We start from the raw sequence: 16135 nt of genomic DNA on the forward strand, positions 1-16135 counted from the left end.
GGTTAGAGTTTTGTATGGCAACAGTTAAACTAAACGTGAGTTAAACTCATGTAAAACGTTTAGTAAGAGATTAGCAAATCTCTTATGATGTTAAATGATTTATGAGTTTTTAAACACAATGTAGGAGATTCAAATATATTTTCTGTTTAGCTACGAACTTAAACTGGTAACAGTTAACCAAACTTTGGTTAAATTGAGATAAAACTATTGTTTAGACTTTAGAAAATTTTCTGGTCTGTTAAAATGTTAAAAGATAAACTTTAAAATTTTTTAAAACATAAATTCTGCATAAGTCGCGTTAGAATATATTAAATAAATTTACTGTAAATAATTTATAAGATTTTTATAAAAAGTTTAGACCAGCTGCCTTTGATGGACTTTAATGCGTCCTCTTGTTTTATAGCCATCTTTAAACTGTTTCTTCCCTTAATGTTGTTGGTTTATTATTACATTTCTTAGATATTTTGGCGCCTTCGTCTAGTTGTTGTCTTAATTAGTTTTCTTTGTAGTGTTTTTTCTCTTCTCTTTAAAATAAATTAAAAACTATAGAAAAGTTTATTTTAATTTTTGTTTTTTTTTTTTTGCAAAACCTTGATTTATAGTTAAAACGTGCAGTCAGTCTTCTACCCTTTATATTGTTTTTGCTATTATTATTATTATTTATACATACACTAGTTTTTAAAAGCTTATTGTTTTTAGCCAGAAAAATCAATGGGTCTTTGCACAAACAAATATGAATATTATTTGTTTATAAATTGGAGGGTTATGCGATAAGTATACATTGTATTGAGTTTGTTTTGAAAATTTCAATTTGAAATTTTCCATGATCATTTTTCATAAAAATGGCTGAATTTCGTCGATGCAGCATTGAATTTCCAGATTCAATGCACGGGTTTGTTGTACTTTAATAATTCCATAAAAACAAATTCAAAAGAATTCTGATAACCAAAAGCATGCAGTAATTCAATTGTTTCAATGATTTTAAGTATGCGACACCGTTTTGATGTCGTCCACTTTATCATGACACGATATTTAGCACCAGTAATAGCCACTGCTTTTACTGACACGTTGAGGATCCATTCGATAGAAGCATCAACGTTAAAATGTTCTTCATCGCTCAACTTAAAACGGTGACTGGCAACTTTTATAATTTTTTAAATATTGTTCAACATCAGCTGTCAATCTTTTTTTTTACCATCTAAATTAATTTCAATCTGGATATAAAATCTTAGTTTTAGAAAACTTCTTTCAAATACTGATTTATCATGGAAATACTGGTGTAATCGAAAGTACTTTCAATCACATTCAAAATCTATATTATCTATCCCAAAATTGTATTTGTTATATTATACACCCATCATTTTCTGCTAAGCGGAAAAATTTTTCAGGAAATTCCCTGCAATATCCCTTTTAAACCGACAATGGTGACCTATATGTCTGGAAAACTATTCCCACGACAGCCGGTTCTACGCACCGGTATGACCCGAGTTCACTCGGCTAAGGGCTGTCAACTCAGCAATCACTGCTGCTATAACAACAACAACCTATATGTCTGTGAGACCGGGTGTGTTAACAGAATTTAATAACATTATTCTCCGTTATTGTTTTTAAAAAATTTTGTGAATTTTAATATTGAAGTTAAAGAGCTTAAATTTATTAAATATCTTTGTTTTATTGTCAAAGACCATAAATTTAGGCCCCTATTACCGTTTACAACAGTTGTATTTTAGTGTTGTATTTTTTAAAATGCAAATGTAAATCATGATCGCATTTTAAAAAATACAACACTAAAATACAACTGTTGTAAACAGTAATAGGGGCCTTAATAAAAAAAAGTTAAGTATTAGTGCTTGAGACCGGCGCACAGTGGCTCTGTAACTTTTGAAACGATAAAGATATTTTAGAAATTTTTTTTTCATCCAGTTTTAATTTCATTAAAATCGGTTCAGCAGTTACTGAGAAATTTAAAGCTGAAGTTGAACTTTTAATTGTTTATAACTAGGGGGCGGATTTTCATGCATTTATTATTGGAAAATATGCGCCTAAAATATGCTTCAAAAAAATCAAAATATGACCTAAAAATTTAAAAAATATGCACTTATATTTTTGTGCAGAAACATAAAATAATTAAGTATGGAATTCGAAATGTCCAAAAAAATACACAACACTGTTGCCAGCAGTTAGAACTCTTTAAATTATACCAGGAATTATACAATTAAAGTTCTAAAACTATTTTTAAAATAATTTTTCTTCTGAAAAAACGATGGACGATATATTAATTGTAATATCTTGGTATGAATACTAGTTTAAAGCCATAATCTTTAGAGCTTCTCTATTTTGATCGTGCTGTAAAGTAGCATCCAACCTTAATTTTTATCTCGTAATAACCAAGCAATTAAGCAATTAGTAAATGTATCCCTTATAGAGGGAAATAATATCTGATCACTTGGCTGACTCCAATTTATATATTTTGGGTCATTTGACGTGCTATTTGTAATGCAGAGAGAAGTCAATTGGTTACTTTATACATCCCATGGAATCTAGCATAAAGACAATTATCACTTAAGTGTCTCTATGTAATCTATAGTGTCTCTAAGTTTTCCAAAATCACTAGTTTACGACAGTCTCGTAGAAATGACTATCAGGAGCGGTAACTGTGTATGTGAATCTTTCGATAACGAAATCTCTTATAAATCGAATTTGCAATTAAAACAAATATGAATGTTTTTCGATACATTTAATGAATTTTTGATACTTAAAAAAACTAAACTTTTTTGAAGAAAAATGTTTTGAAATGATAATTTTCAATTACTGTTAAACCAATGAAGAACTTAATGCCAGTTTCTCGATGTCGAAAGAAGTTAGTTAGTAAATGTTATCTACTGCTATTTCTATAATAAATTCTATAATAAATAATAAAAAAAATTGTTGTCGATACAATGTATTGCCCATTAATGACAGAAAATTACATTTTTATTAAAAATTGGCATAATATGCATATAAATATGCATTTTGAAGTAAAATATAACAAAATAAGCATTATCAATAAAATATGCAAAAATATGCACTAACAATCGATGCCATTTTGCAGCAAAATGTGCGATTCGGATAGATAATTGGTCTACATTGTATTTGGACGTTCGAGAAAAAACATGCATTTGCATATAAATCCGCCCCCTATTTATAACATTTAGTATGAAAATGCGAATTTTTGTTTGTTTTTTTGCATCAGCTTTACTTATAAAAATGTTATAAGCTGATAAAAACAAGTAGGAAAGTATGTCCGGCACTACACTACAATTTATTTTCGTGAATGGTTTTCGGAAGAAGGCATTATAAGGGGGCTATGACTTATAATGAACCGATGGCCATGAAATTATGCTGTGTGATCTATGTTCATAGAAAGTTTTTATGTTTATACCTATATTTATAAGAGATTTATGCTCGTTAAAGTGATTTTTGGAAGGGGGCCTTATATGGGAGCTATGACTAATTATGGACAGCGACTTGAATTGCGACTTGAACTTTGAGTAAAATATAGAACCTGAGAAAAAATAATAACACAGAAGGTGTAAACGGTACAGTGAAACATCATACCAGTTCTTAAAGACAATTATCGATAATACTTTGCGAGTAATGATAATTTACATCTGATCAAATTTACAAAAATCACATTTTTTATCAAATAATATAAAATATTTGACTTTAACAGCATGCCACGCCCACAATGCCAATATTTGTATCTAATTTTTTGGGTACATTAAATCGGAGTTAACAAAAAATTGGACTTTTGGCCGATGAAATTAAGTTTAGAGCCACTGTGGGGCGCCTTCATTGATCAAAGTCAAATTTGCGTCACCATTGGCGCGTTAAAATGTCTCAATTTTCAAAAATATCTCGATGCATTTTAATTCAAAATTAAATTTTTTTAAATTTAACAAAGGTTTATAAAACAAAATTTCCATACGAAATCTGAAAATTGTTTATTCATATGGGGGTTAATATTTAAAGTTTAATTTTTTATCAAAACCACTTATCACAGAAACCTCGTATGAATTATATTTTTAGAAAAGTCTGACCGAATATTCAGTTTCTGTCAAAATTTGGTCGTATACCGAAACTCTTATAAAGGAAAACTTAGATTATGTAATTTTAAAAGAGAAACAAGTTTTCAATATAATTAATAGAGTTCAAAAAAGCTTTTCAATTCAACATGAAATAGAGTGAACGTATTTAAACGTAAAATTTCTTCAAAATAATTTTCTTCTGATGTTTGTTTCTATGGCGCGTCGTTTTTTGAAATGTCAAACACAAATTGACAACCAAATTTGACATGTTATGTTCGCAATAATTGTCAAAGAAAAACTGTTGACAATTATTGCCAGTTACGAAAAAGATGCGTCTTCACTGGAGATAATATAATTTCCACATTTGCTGCAACATATGTTAATGAATTTATTGTCAGTCTAGACGGTGGTTACATGTAGTCTTATAATGACTTATTTATCATCTCACTACCTTCACAAATGTCTTTTCAAAAATATAAATCGAGCCTTCAGGTTTTACTGATAACAACTTCTGGAAGTACTTCCAATCAACAAGTTATTAGATACGTTACACGAGTCTAGATAGTTTAGTGGATCACCCTATTTTGTTACGCACTATTTTGAAAATCTTAATAAATTTTCACTTTCAAAGGTTAATGAATTGCGGGTTACATAAAATCATTTATTTACTAAACTCTAGGCCACATGCGAAAGAAAAAACAAAAGCAATTGTTTATCGTTACATTTTGTTATTATTTTCTTTATTTATAAAAAATATTTGTCATATTAAGAGTTTACGAAACGCAAAAATGTGGCGTTTACATAAACAAATGATAATAAAAAAGAAGACTGTATTACAATATTTATATTATTTATTGTGTTTATTAAATAAATTAATGCCGATCGTCGTCATATCTTATCACGGGACTTTTCTTTATAAATACTACATTTATATTATTTAATAAATTAAATAAAAAAAGCTTATTCAGTAGTAGTAATTGAAAGGAATTGAAATTGAAAAGACTTTTGACAGTTGTAATAACCAGCTGTTTAAGCAGTTATTACAACTGTAGCTGTATTATAAACTTACAATATGGCGGCTGTGTTAAACTTAAATTTATCTTATACACATGTTGTAATTGTAACCAAAATAAAATACAACTAATCTGATTTAAGTTTCTATTCTCATTATAATTTTGCAAGCTCTTCAAAAAATGTGTAATCTTTGGTTTGGTTTTATGAGAAAAAATAAAAACGAAATTCAATTGAAATCTTTGATACACTTATTATTGTTACTCATATTATTTGTTTAGTGGAATATGTATAAATTTTAAATTGGGAAAAAACATCTAAACTATGTTAGCATCTAATTTATTTTCTTAGAAAAATTCATACTAATAACATCAATGTTATATGAGACTACAACCACAATATTAACAATACAAATATTGTAATAATGACAACTACAGCTAGTTATAACCCACTTTAATTCGGAAAATGTGTAAAAATTCTACCAAACACTATTTATTAACAAAGAACTGCAAGAAAAGATGTACAATAATGAACAGAAAATACATAATAATACGAGTACATTAAGATAACCTTGGTCACCTTTTTCTTCTTTCATAATTAAGATACAAAAAAAAATTTTATTGCAAATTACACAAATCTACAATAAAAAAAAATAGTAGTGGTAGTAGTAGCAGTAGCTATAGAGAAGTGGCTTTAGTAGTTAGAAAAAAAAAACTGTAGAAGAAAGGGCATTGGAAGCACAAGACCTTTATAGAGATTTTCAATAGTCACATCATCATTATCATCTTCGTAATAAACATCACTTTTTATACTTGCCCTACTATCACACATCTAAAAAAGAACGAAAGAAAACATTTTACACTCGGTGACAAATAAAATATTTTGAAAATAATGTCACAATGGGAAACTAAATTCACATAATTATTTAAAGCTTCTGAATTCACATATTCAAAAATGATTATTCAAGTTAGCAATGGTTAACAACAGGAAATGCGATTTCATAAAGGTAGGGTCACACATGACAAATATTTGACGAAAAAGACGTAACCACTAAATCATTTGAATTCTTTTATTTATTTCAAAAACTTATTTTACTTATGTTAATTCAAAACAAAAAAAATAGTTTTATTTGATGCTGTTTGATCTTACAAAACACGTCAAACTAATTTGTGCTAAAAAAAGAGGTTACGCTTTTTTCAGCAAATATTTGTCATGTGTGACCCTACCTTAAGACACATTTTTTATTCCCAATATATTTCTTGTACTGTTTTCGATGTCTGCTATAGTTCCAATGACTGCTATCAATGACTATTATAGAAAACTGCTATCAAGCTGATCATTTGCATAAATTCTATTTTAACAATTCCAAGGTCCAGAACGCGACATTTGTATCCTTTAAAGGGGAAAAAATATATTAAAAATTTTGCATTATTAACGCAATGTTTAGTGTAGAAATTAGGTTTTGTTGTTTCCATATATATTAGCAAAATAGACATGATATCCTGAACGCTACAAAAAAATAATTCGTTTCGACTGGATAATGCAATTCGTTTTTCATTTACAACCTTTAATATTATTTAGCACGCGACATATATATGTATATAAAAATGAAATGGTCCATGTATGTAATGACATCACGTGATAACGGCTGGAGCGATTTGGCTGATTTTTTATTCGATTTGAAATTTTCAGGAGATGGTTTGTAAAGACAAAAATTAAAAAAAATCGAAAATTTAAATTTTTAATATATTGCCTTCTTTTCACTTCTCACTTTTCTTAATTTTTTGGAGAAACTTGAATAACTAACATTAGTAAATAGCTACCGGGCGATGCCGGGGCGGTCATCTAGTTTATAATAAGGATTAGTAATTTAAACATAAGCTTTGTATTTATTATTTATTAATTCGACATATTGTACTTTTTTAAAAGTGCTTCAATTACTTCTCATAATTTTGTCTGTGTTACATCTATGCATAAGGACTGTGATCGAAAAAAATATATGTTAATAAAAATGAAAACACTAAACTTACAGTTTTTTTTTTTATTTTTATTTATAATTTTTTAATTGATTCAAATTATTATTACAATTTACCAAAAATATTATTTTTATAGTCCTAATCACTAGTGATGAATTTATGAATCTTTTCCGGAAACCCTTCCATTAAGGTTTTATGGAGCTTTATATCACTTTGTTCGAACAGAAAGTCTCCGCTTAAAATCTACCACTCTTTTATACACCTTTTTTGTGCTCTTCAATTATCTATTAACAAGACCCCAATATCTCTCCTCTGGCCTTAACTCCAGGCAGTTTGGAGGATTTGCCTATCTTGGTACAAATACCACTCAGAACCTTGCTTACCATACTGACGCGATATCAAAGCAGGCGAAAAATAAGTGGACACATTAAGAAGTATTATTAATGGAATCATCCTTCTTTGTAAACACTCCTTCATGTAAATTTCGGTATTTATAGAGCCCTTTGTAACAAATGTTTGGTTTCATTTGCTGCAACTACTTATTGCTTGCCATGCCAAGAACTTTTTGGGAACATTGTCTGCTTTTGGGCCCTAAACTTTTCTACAACATTCCCTCGAGCATCAGAAACATAAAAATATTGACCCAGAAGCTGCAAAAAAATGTACTAGAACATACGTTTTGTCATCCATTATGCAGCAGGCATAGTTTTTTATAAAACTTTAATTTCCGTGCTCTGTCTTTGGCCTGCCTTTAGCAGAGTTTCTGTCAGGAACTTTGTGAGCCTTGTATGTTTCTAAACCCGCATTGGCTTTAACTTTTCGTACCAAATAGTCCGAGTACTGAGCTAACCGGGCTGCTTTCCTACCGAAGGTGTTGGGAGCTCTTTTGATAACACTTTCTATTTATTGGCTACCTGAACGGACAAGTTCTCCCGCTACTGTTTAATAACATTGGAATCAGTTTGACTGCAGACCTTTGATTGTTTGTTCAACTTTTTGTAGGACCAAGTTGGGTTTTGTTGAAAATATTTAATAATTTTAGTACGCACTTTCTTCTCATCACTTATTTTAATCAGATTAAAAACAAATGAACATAAAAACTGAATGAACATAAAAAAATCGAATAATGCTTGGGTTAAAAGTTTTAAGGAAAAACAAGTGTTAAGATTTTTTCCATCTCACTCCTTATAATTTTTCCAAAATTACTTTATTATACAATTCTGATGAAGCTACGTTACGGTCTGTACTTAGCTTTGGTACTCTTCCTCAAAATTACTGGCTTAGGAGGCCTCTATCGACAGCATTGCTCTTAGGATCATGACATATAATTAGGGTTCCTAATTTTTCGAATATGTTTTAAGTCGAAATTTTATATTTTAAATAAACGTTTAACGGTTTTTGTCATTTGATCCATTTTGACATTTTGGGTCTATTCAGTTGGCTCCTTTTTGTTTCCTGAAAAGAGATAAAATGCGGAAGTTATGCATTATTTGATTTGAAAGTTTCAGAAGCAGAGAGCAAGTAGATCATTTTAGAATATCCAATTCATTGAGGGATTTGAGATCACCCCGAGAAGATTTAAATGTTAGGTACCTGTAACCAATTGCTGTTCCTAATAAAGGTATTAATGCACTCTAATTTCATATATGATAGTTCAGAGAGACTTCCAAAAGAACGATGGCATAGAAACCTCTATTAGTGCCGGTCAATGCAGGAGAATGTTGGAAATCCTTTCACCATCTTCATTATGACAACTCCTGCAGAAGTCATTGTTGGTCAAACCAAATGTCCTAGCACGATTTCCAAATTGATAGTGTCCGTTAACAGAGAAAATGAAATTCCACTCAATAAGAATATATTATTAGGTTAATATCACGAATCTGATAAACAGAGAATGTTTGATAAACTACTAATTACAGATTATATTTCAGTTTTTGAATTAGATTTATTTTCCAACATTTTCACTTAAACATAAGTATTTTGAGTAAACCGTTTTTTTGTCACCTTCTGTAAACGAAAGAACGTGAGTCTACATAAAAAAATGTATAAACAATTGACACTTTAGCTGCTGTCGTCGCAACAACACAGCTTTGTTAATGCTAATTCTAGTTATCGTTTTATTATTTCATTTATTTTTTTCTGTTCCTAATACATTTTTTGTACTTCATGTCTATTTCCAGGTTACGGTCGTCGAGAGGTTGTTGAATTTCTCTTAAATAATGGTGCTTCCATACAAGCATGTGACGAAGGTGGCCTGCATCCACTACACAACGCCTGTTCATTCGGTCATGCCGAAGTCGTACGGCTACTGTTGAAGGCTGGCGCTTGTCCTAATACCACAGACAATTGGAATTATACACCACTGCATGAGGCGGCTAGCAAAGGTAAAGTTGATGTTTGTATAGCGCTCTTACAACATGGTGCCAATCCGAATATAAGAAATTCGGAAAATAAAACGCCACTGGAATTGGCCGATGAGAATACGCGGCCGGTGTTAACGGGTGAATATCGTAAGGATGAATTGCTGGAGGCAGCACGTTCGGGAGCTAAAGATCGACTTTTAGCTCTGCTAACGCCTTTAAATGTCAATTGCCATGCTAGTGATGGTCGTAGATCAACGCCGCTACATTTGGCGGCTGGTTATAATCGTATTGCCATAGTGGAAATATTGTTGGCACACGGAGCCGATGTGCATGCCAAGGATAAGGGTGGCCTGGTGCCGCTACACAATGCCTGTTCGTATGGACACTTTGAGGTGACCAAGCTGTTGATAAAGGCCGGCGCTGATGTGAATGCCAATGATTTGTGGGCATTTACACCTCTGCATGAAGCAGCCTCCAAAAGTCGTGTAGAAGTTTGTAGTCTATTGTTAAGTAAAGGAGCCAATCCTACTTTGTTGAATTGTCATAATAAATCGGCTATAGATTCGGCACCCACAAGGGAACTAAGAGAGAGAATACACTGTAAGTTTAATGAATTGTTTTTTAATGTATTTCAAAGTTTTCAGTGATCATTTTTCCTTTGTATTTTTTGTTTAGATGAATATAAAGGTCACTGTGTATTGGATGCTTGCAAAACTGGCAATATACCTCGTTTAAAAAAGTTTTTATCCTCGGAAACAGTCAATTTTATACATCCCTATTCGGGTGATGCCCCTCTTCACGCATCAGCCATTTCTATAGATCCAAAACGCAAACAGGTAAGTTTTCAATTAGAGTACTTTCAATAAAAGTATCTTATTGAGTAAATATGTTCTTTCTAAGTAAGTTTTTAATAAAGTATACATTTTAAAAGAGTATTTTGTATAAATGTACAATACTATTTTAAAAAGTCACTCCTGTAAAATGTAAATATCGTTTTTAAGGAAAGTACAATTTGAATTTACCATTTGTAAGAAAGTGCAACTACCTTTAATAAAAGTGAAAGTAAAAAAGTGGATTTTTTTTTTTAAATTATTCCTTTTATAAAAGTATCTTTTGTAACAAGGTGACATTTTTAAATTTTTTGTTAAAAAGTACAAAAAGTGAAGTACAATTTGGCCAAAATACGCTACATTCTTAAAATGTAAAGTTTTTAGAGTCCGAATATCGAAACCGAAACTTTTATGAAAGAAAAGCAAAGAATTTGGAATTTCAAAGGGAAACTATTTTTCAATATAATGTATATAAGGATGTCGATTATATTCATTTGTTGTTAATCTGATTAAAATGAGTGACCAGAAAAAAGTGTGTACTAAAATTATTAAATATTTTCAACAAAACCCAACTTGGTCCTACAAAAAGTTGGCCAAACAATCAAAGGTCTACCGTCAAACTGATTCCAATGTTATTAAACAGTAGCGGGAGAACTTGTCCGTTGATAGAAAACCTGGTTCAGGTAGATGAAATGGTCCACATGCTGTTTCTAAAGAAATTAAATAGGAAGCATTTTCAAAAGAGCTAGCAACACTCGGACTAGTTGGTACGAAAAATTTAAGAGTCTTTCCTTAAACGCTTCCTGCCCTTAAATTTAAATAAAACAAATTGTGTGTGAGATATCATCGATATTTTATATTAGTTTGATGTCATTACGTATGGAATATAACATCGTGCAAATGTCCTATTTGACCTATGTTTATATTGGCTTTGAGGGCCGCTGAGGTTGTTTTTGTTTAATTCGCATAGACCTGCGACATAAGAAAAAGTCTAACGGAGTCAAATCACACCATTGCGGTGGTCAGTTCACATCACCTCCACGCGAAATGAAAATTACATCAAATCGCTCGTCCAGAATGTCCATGAAACCAATGTTGGTGTCCATATCATCCAATTATGGCTAAAATATGGAAATCATCGACCTAAAGCGCTAGACGGTAATGGCCTGGCTAACGTCCTTCTCAAATAAACATGGATCGTTTACGCCGCCAGCCCTTAATCCATACTTTTCGGGATGCATTGAACGCTTTTGGATCTCATGTGGATTGCTATCGTCCCAAATTCGACAATTTTGTTCATTGACGTACCTATTCAGCGTGCGGAACGTTGGCCGAACAGAACACCCTTTTTGATAAAAGAATTTTATCATTTCCACATTTGTTCAACGCTGTATTCCTCCCGGGTGATTTGGCAAAACAAAGTGAAAAAAAGGCAGTCAATTCCATAGATGAAGCTTCAACAATATGGCCGTTTATTTTCTATCTAGTTTCGGAAATCCCTTTATTTTATTGTAAAATGTCTAAGTGTATTATTGTTTGTCATTCCGTTTGTAATTTTTACATTTTTCATTTGCCGTCCGTCTGAATATTGCAATCAACTTTCCAAATAACTGACATATACATCAATATATCCGCTATAGTTCAGCTTGGATTGCTATTTCAACTCGGGAAAATCAGTCCACAAATGGCTGAGTTATAAGCAAAAAACCACTACCGTCTGTCTGTCTGTTGAAATCAATTTTCTGAAGACCTCAGATATCTTCGGGATCCAAATCTTCAATAATTCTGTCAGACAAGCTTTCGAGAAGTTTGCTATTTAAACCTATTTTTGATATATATCTGGATTACTAAGTCATTAATATAGACAATATGGATATCTAATGATAGATATTTCAAAGTCCATTGCAACGATGTAGATAAGGCTATAGTAAGTTGGACCTACAATGGGTCAAAATCGGGAAAAATATTTTTTAACCCGAATTTTTTTCATCAAAAAATTGTTTTTGTCATACATTTTTTTTCCAAAAAAAAAAATTAAATACTAAAAAAAAAAATTTAAAAAAAAAACAATTTCAAAAAAAAAATTTGAAAAACAATTAAAAAAAAATTAAATTTTGTTTACCTAAAAATATTTAAAAAAATTTATTTTAAAGTATAATTTTGTGAAGGGTGTATAAGATTCGGCACAGCCGAAAAAATGTTCTACTAAAAACATTTTAGGTAACAACCAATTCCTTTTTATCAAACAAAAACTTTTTTCACCAAAACTATTTTTTTAAACCTTCATCATAATAAAAATACATTTGAAATTTCTTTTTATACATTTCACTAGATTGCCGAACTGCTTATACGTAAGGGCTCTCTGTTGAATGAAAAAAATAAGGCCTTCCTAACACCACTCCACCTGGCTGCCGAACATTTACATTACGACATTATGGATACGTTGTTGAAAACCGGTGCCAAAGTTAATGCTTTGGATGGCTTGGGCCAGACAGCTTTACACAAATGTGCCAGAGACGAGCAGGCTGTACGAATATTGTTGTCGTACAATATTGACACCACCATCATTTCGCTGGAAGGTTATACAGCCGCTCAATTAGCCTCCGATAGTGTATTGAAAATACTAAAGGATCCGCCAGATACAGAAACACACTTGTTAGAGGCTGCCAAGGCAGGTGATTTGGACACGGTGCGACGCATTGTCTTGGCCAATCCGCATTCGGTCAATTGTCGTGACTTGGATGGCAGACATTCGACGCCTTTACATTTTGCAGCCGGTTTTAATCGGGTTCAAGTGGTCGAATTTCTTTTGGATCATGGAGCTGAGGTACATGCGGCCGATAAGGGTGGCTTGGTACCTCTACACAATGCCTGTTCTTATGGTCATTTTGAGGTAACCAAATTGTTAATTAAGGCTGGAGCCAATGTTAATGTCTCGGATTTGTGGAAATTTACGCCATTGCATGAGGCAGCGGCTAAGGGTAAATATGACATTGTTAAACTTTTGTTGAAGCATGGCGCTGATCCTACGAAAAAGAATCGTGATGGTGCCACGCCCGCAGATTTGGTTAAGGAATCAGATCATGATGTGGCTGAATTGTTGAGAGGTAACTCGGCCTTGCTGGATGCGGCCAAAAAGGGTAACTTGGCTAGAGTGCAACGTTTGGTGACACCCGAAACCATTAACTGTCGTGATGCTCAGGGACGCAATTCTACTCCACTGCATTTGGCCGCCGGCTACAATAATTACGAGGTGGCCGAGTATTTGTTGGAAAATGGAGCCGACGTTAATGCTCAAGACAAGGGCGGTTTAATACCTCTACATAATGCCTCCTCGTATGGCCATTTAGAAATCGCTGCTCTACTCATTAAACACAAGACTGTCGTAAATGCTACCGATAAATGGGGCTTTACCCCATTGCACGAAGCAGCCCAAAAGGGACGCACTCAATTATGTTCCCTACTGCTGGCCCACGGGGCCGATCCCTATATGAAAAATCAAGAAGGTCAAACCCCCATAGAACTGGCCACAGCCGATGATGTCAAGTGTCTTCTGCAAGATGCCATGGCCACCTCGTTGAGTAGTTCGGCCTTAAGTGCTTCCCAACAATCATTACTCAGTAATAATTCCACACCCTTGGCGCCTGTTACCACAGCTTCCTCCAGCAATTTAACAACCAGCACCAGCCCCAATGTAGCAGCCTGTACTGTCTTATCGCCCAGTACTGAGACTGTAACACTGCCTTCGGGCGCCTCCATGACATTAAGTGTTCCTGTACCACTACCACTATCGACACGTATCAGTCCGGCTCAGGGAGCCGAAGCCAATTCCACCGATTTGGGTGAAGATGTGGCAGATCCTGAATCGATTACCAATACTGCCAGTTTCCTGGCTAGTTTGCAATTAGAACATTTAATAGATCTCTTTGAGAGAGAACAAATAACTTTGGAGATTTTGGCGGAAATGGGTCATGAGGATTTGAAACAGGTGGGCGTGTCGGCGTATGGTTTTCGCCATAAAATTTTGAAGGGTGTAGCACAATTGAGAGCAACAACAGGTTAGTTTTATTAAAGAAAATAAATCAACTTTTATTTTCTTAATTGTATTTATAAAATTGTGTAGGTATTGGCAATAATGTTAATCCGGGCACACTGCTAGTTGATCTTTTGCCAGATGATAAAGAATTCTTAGCAGTTGAGGAGGAAATGCAGGCCACCATTAGGGAACATCGTGATAATGGACAAGCTGGTGGTTATTTTACACGTTATAACATAATCAGGGTAAGTGGAATGAGTCGAAAATAACATTTTTATTTATCATCGGTGGTAGGGTATATCCTCTACAGGCCAATATTGTTTTACGACACAATTTTTTTTTAAAAAAATCATTTCTTGTTTCTCATTTAATTTAGTTTCATCTTAGTTCACCGAATATTTGATTTCACTAAAACTTTGGTGTCTTTAAAATTTACACAACATTTTTTCTATTATTCAGGTTCAAAAGGTACAAAATCGTAAACTTTGGGAACGTTACGCACACCGGCGTCAAGAGGTCTCCGAGGAGAATACCATGCAAGCCAACGAACGCATGTTGTTCCATGGCAGTCCATTCATTAATGCCATTGTACAGAAGGGTTTTGATGAGCGACACGCCTACATAGGAGGCATGTTTGGAGCTGGTATCTATTTTGCGGAGCATAGTTCAAAAAGTAATCAATATGTGTATGGTATTGGTGGTGGTATTGGCTGTCCGTCGCACAAGGATAAATCTTGTTACATGTGTCCAAGGTAAAGAGTTTTTAAATTTATATAAAAAACATTTTTTTTTTTAATTTTTTCCATTAAACATTTGCAGACAATTGCTGTTATGTCGTGTGGCTTTGGGTAAATCATTTCTTCAATATAGTGCCATGAAAATGGCCCATGCTCCACCTGGTCATCATTCAGTAATAGGCAGACCTTCGGCGGGAGGTTTACATTTTGCTGAATATGTAGTTTATAGAGGAGAGCAGGTATGTTACCTTTTAATAATTACTTATAATTAAACGAAAAATTATATTTATTTGATTTTTCAGGCTTATCCCGAATATTTAATTACCTATAAGATTGTCAAACCCGAGGACAGTAGTAGTGGCAATGAGGAAACAAGATGATGGATGCCTTCTGTAGGTTCAACACCCACTACTACGTCTCCAGCACCACAGCAGCAGCAACAATCGTTGACACAATCAATGGCTCCACAACATTCACATTTACCAACATCACAACAACCACAACATTCCTCTACGATTGCTGTCGTTCAACAGCAACATGCCAAAATACAACAACAATATTCACTGCCATTGCAGTTGCAATATCAGGTAACCACTACCCAGCCCTCACCGGCTGGTATGTTTATTAGTCAAACTGCTGGTATTATTAGTAGTACAGCAGCCCTTGGCAATACAGCCTCATTTTTTAATGCCGCCTCTAGTGGTGCCGACATTTCACCCACTTCATCAACGGCTTCTTTCTCTTCGGTCGACACAAATCAGACCCTCTTAAATTCCATAGCCAATCAACAGCAACAAATACAGCCATCACCTATCAGCCAGTCTCATCAGCAGCAGCAACACACTGTTTCAAATTCGAATAAAACAAAATATTCCTCCCAAAGTTCGACTTCCAAGGCCTCGACCTCATCGTCCACCAATCGTTCTTATCGTACAAAATACAGTCAATTTATGATAATAACACCAGCCGTTTCCATAGACAGAGATTTCGATCGTGATACCCGTTCGGACAATGCGTCCGCCATAACTGCTGCCGATAATCATGGTTTTCACAGTACCGAAGATGATCCATATTTTCCACAAAACGGTAATGTCTTTCGTTCTACCGTGTTACAG

At 33.3% G+C, this 16135-nt stretch overlaps 1 protein-coding gene across 1 annotated transcript in view; it reads left to right on the forward strand.

The window, feature by feature from the left end:
* The window catches only part of Tnks (tankyrase), a 46283-nt gene extending 30740 nt beyond the window's left edge, over positions 1-15543 (forward strand). Inside the window, exons 2-8 of the mRNA XM_065506755.1 lie at positions 9235-10017; positions 10093-10253; positions 12580-14305; positions 14371-14528; positions 14743-15035; positions 15103-15259; positions 15323-15543. Coding sequence (XP_065362827.1) covers positions 9235-10017; positions 10093-10253; positions 12580-14305; positions 14371-14528; positions 14743-15035; positions 15103-15259; positions 15323-15400 — 3356 coding nt within the window. The 3' untranslated portion in view covers positions 15401-15543. The remainder of the gene's footprint in view (positions 1-9234; positions 10018-10092; positions 10254-12579; positions 14306-14370; positions 14529-14742; positions 15036-15102; positions 15260-15322) is intronic.
* The last annotated feature ends 592 nt before the right edge of the window (positions 15544-16135 follow it).

The sequence above is a fragment of the Calliphora vicina genome, chromosome 1, assembly GCF_958450345.1.
Source record: "Calliphora vicina chromosome 1, idCalVici1.1, whole genome shotgun sequence".
NCBI classification, from domain to species: domain Eukaryota; kingdom Metazoa; phylum Arthropoda; class Insecta; order Diptera; family Calliphoridae; genus Calliphora; species Calliphora vicina.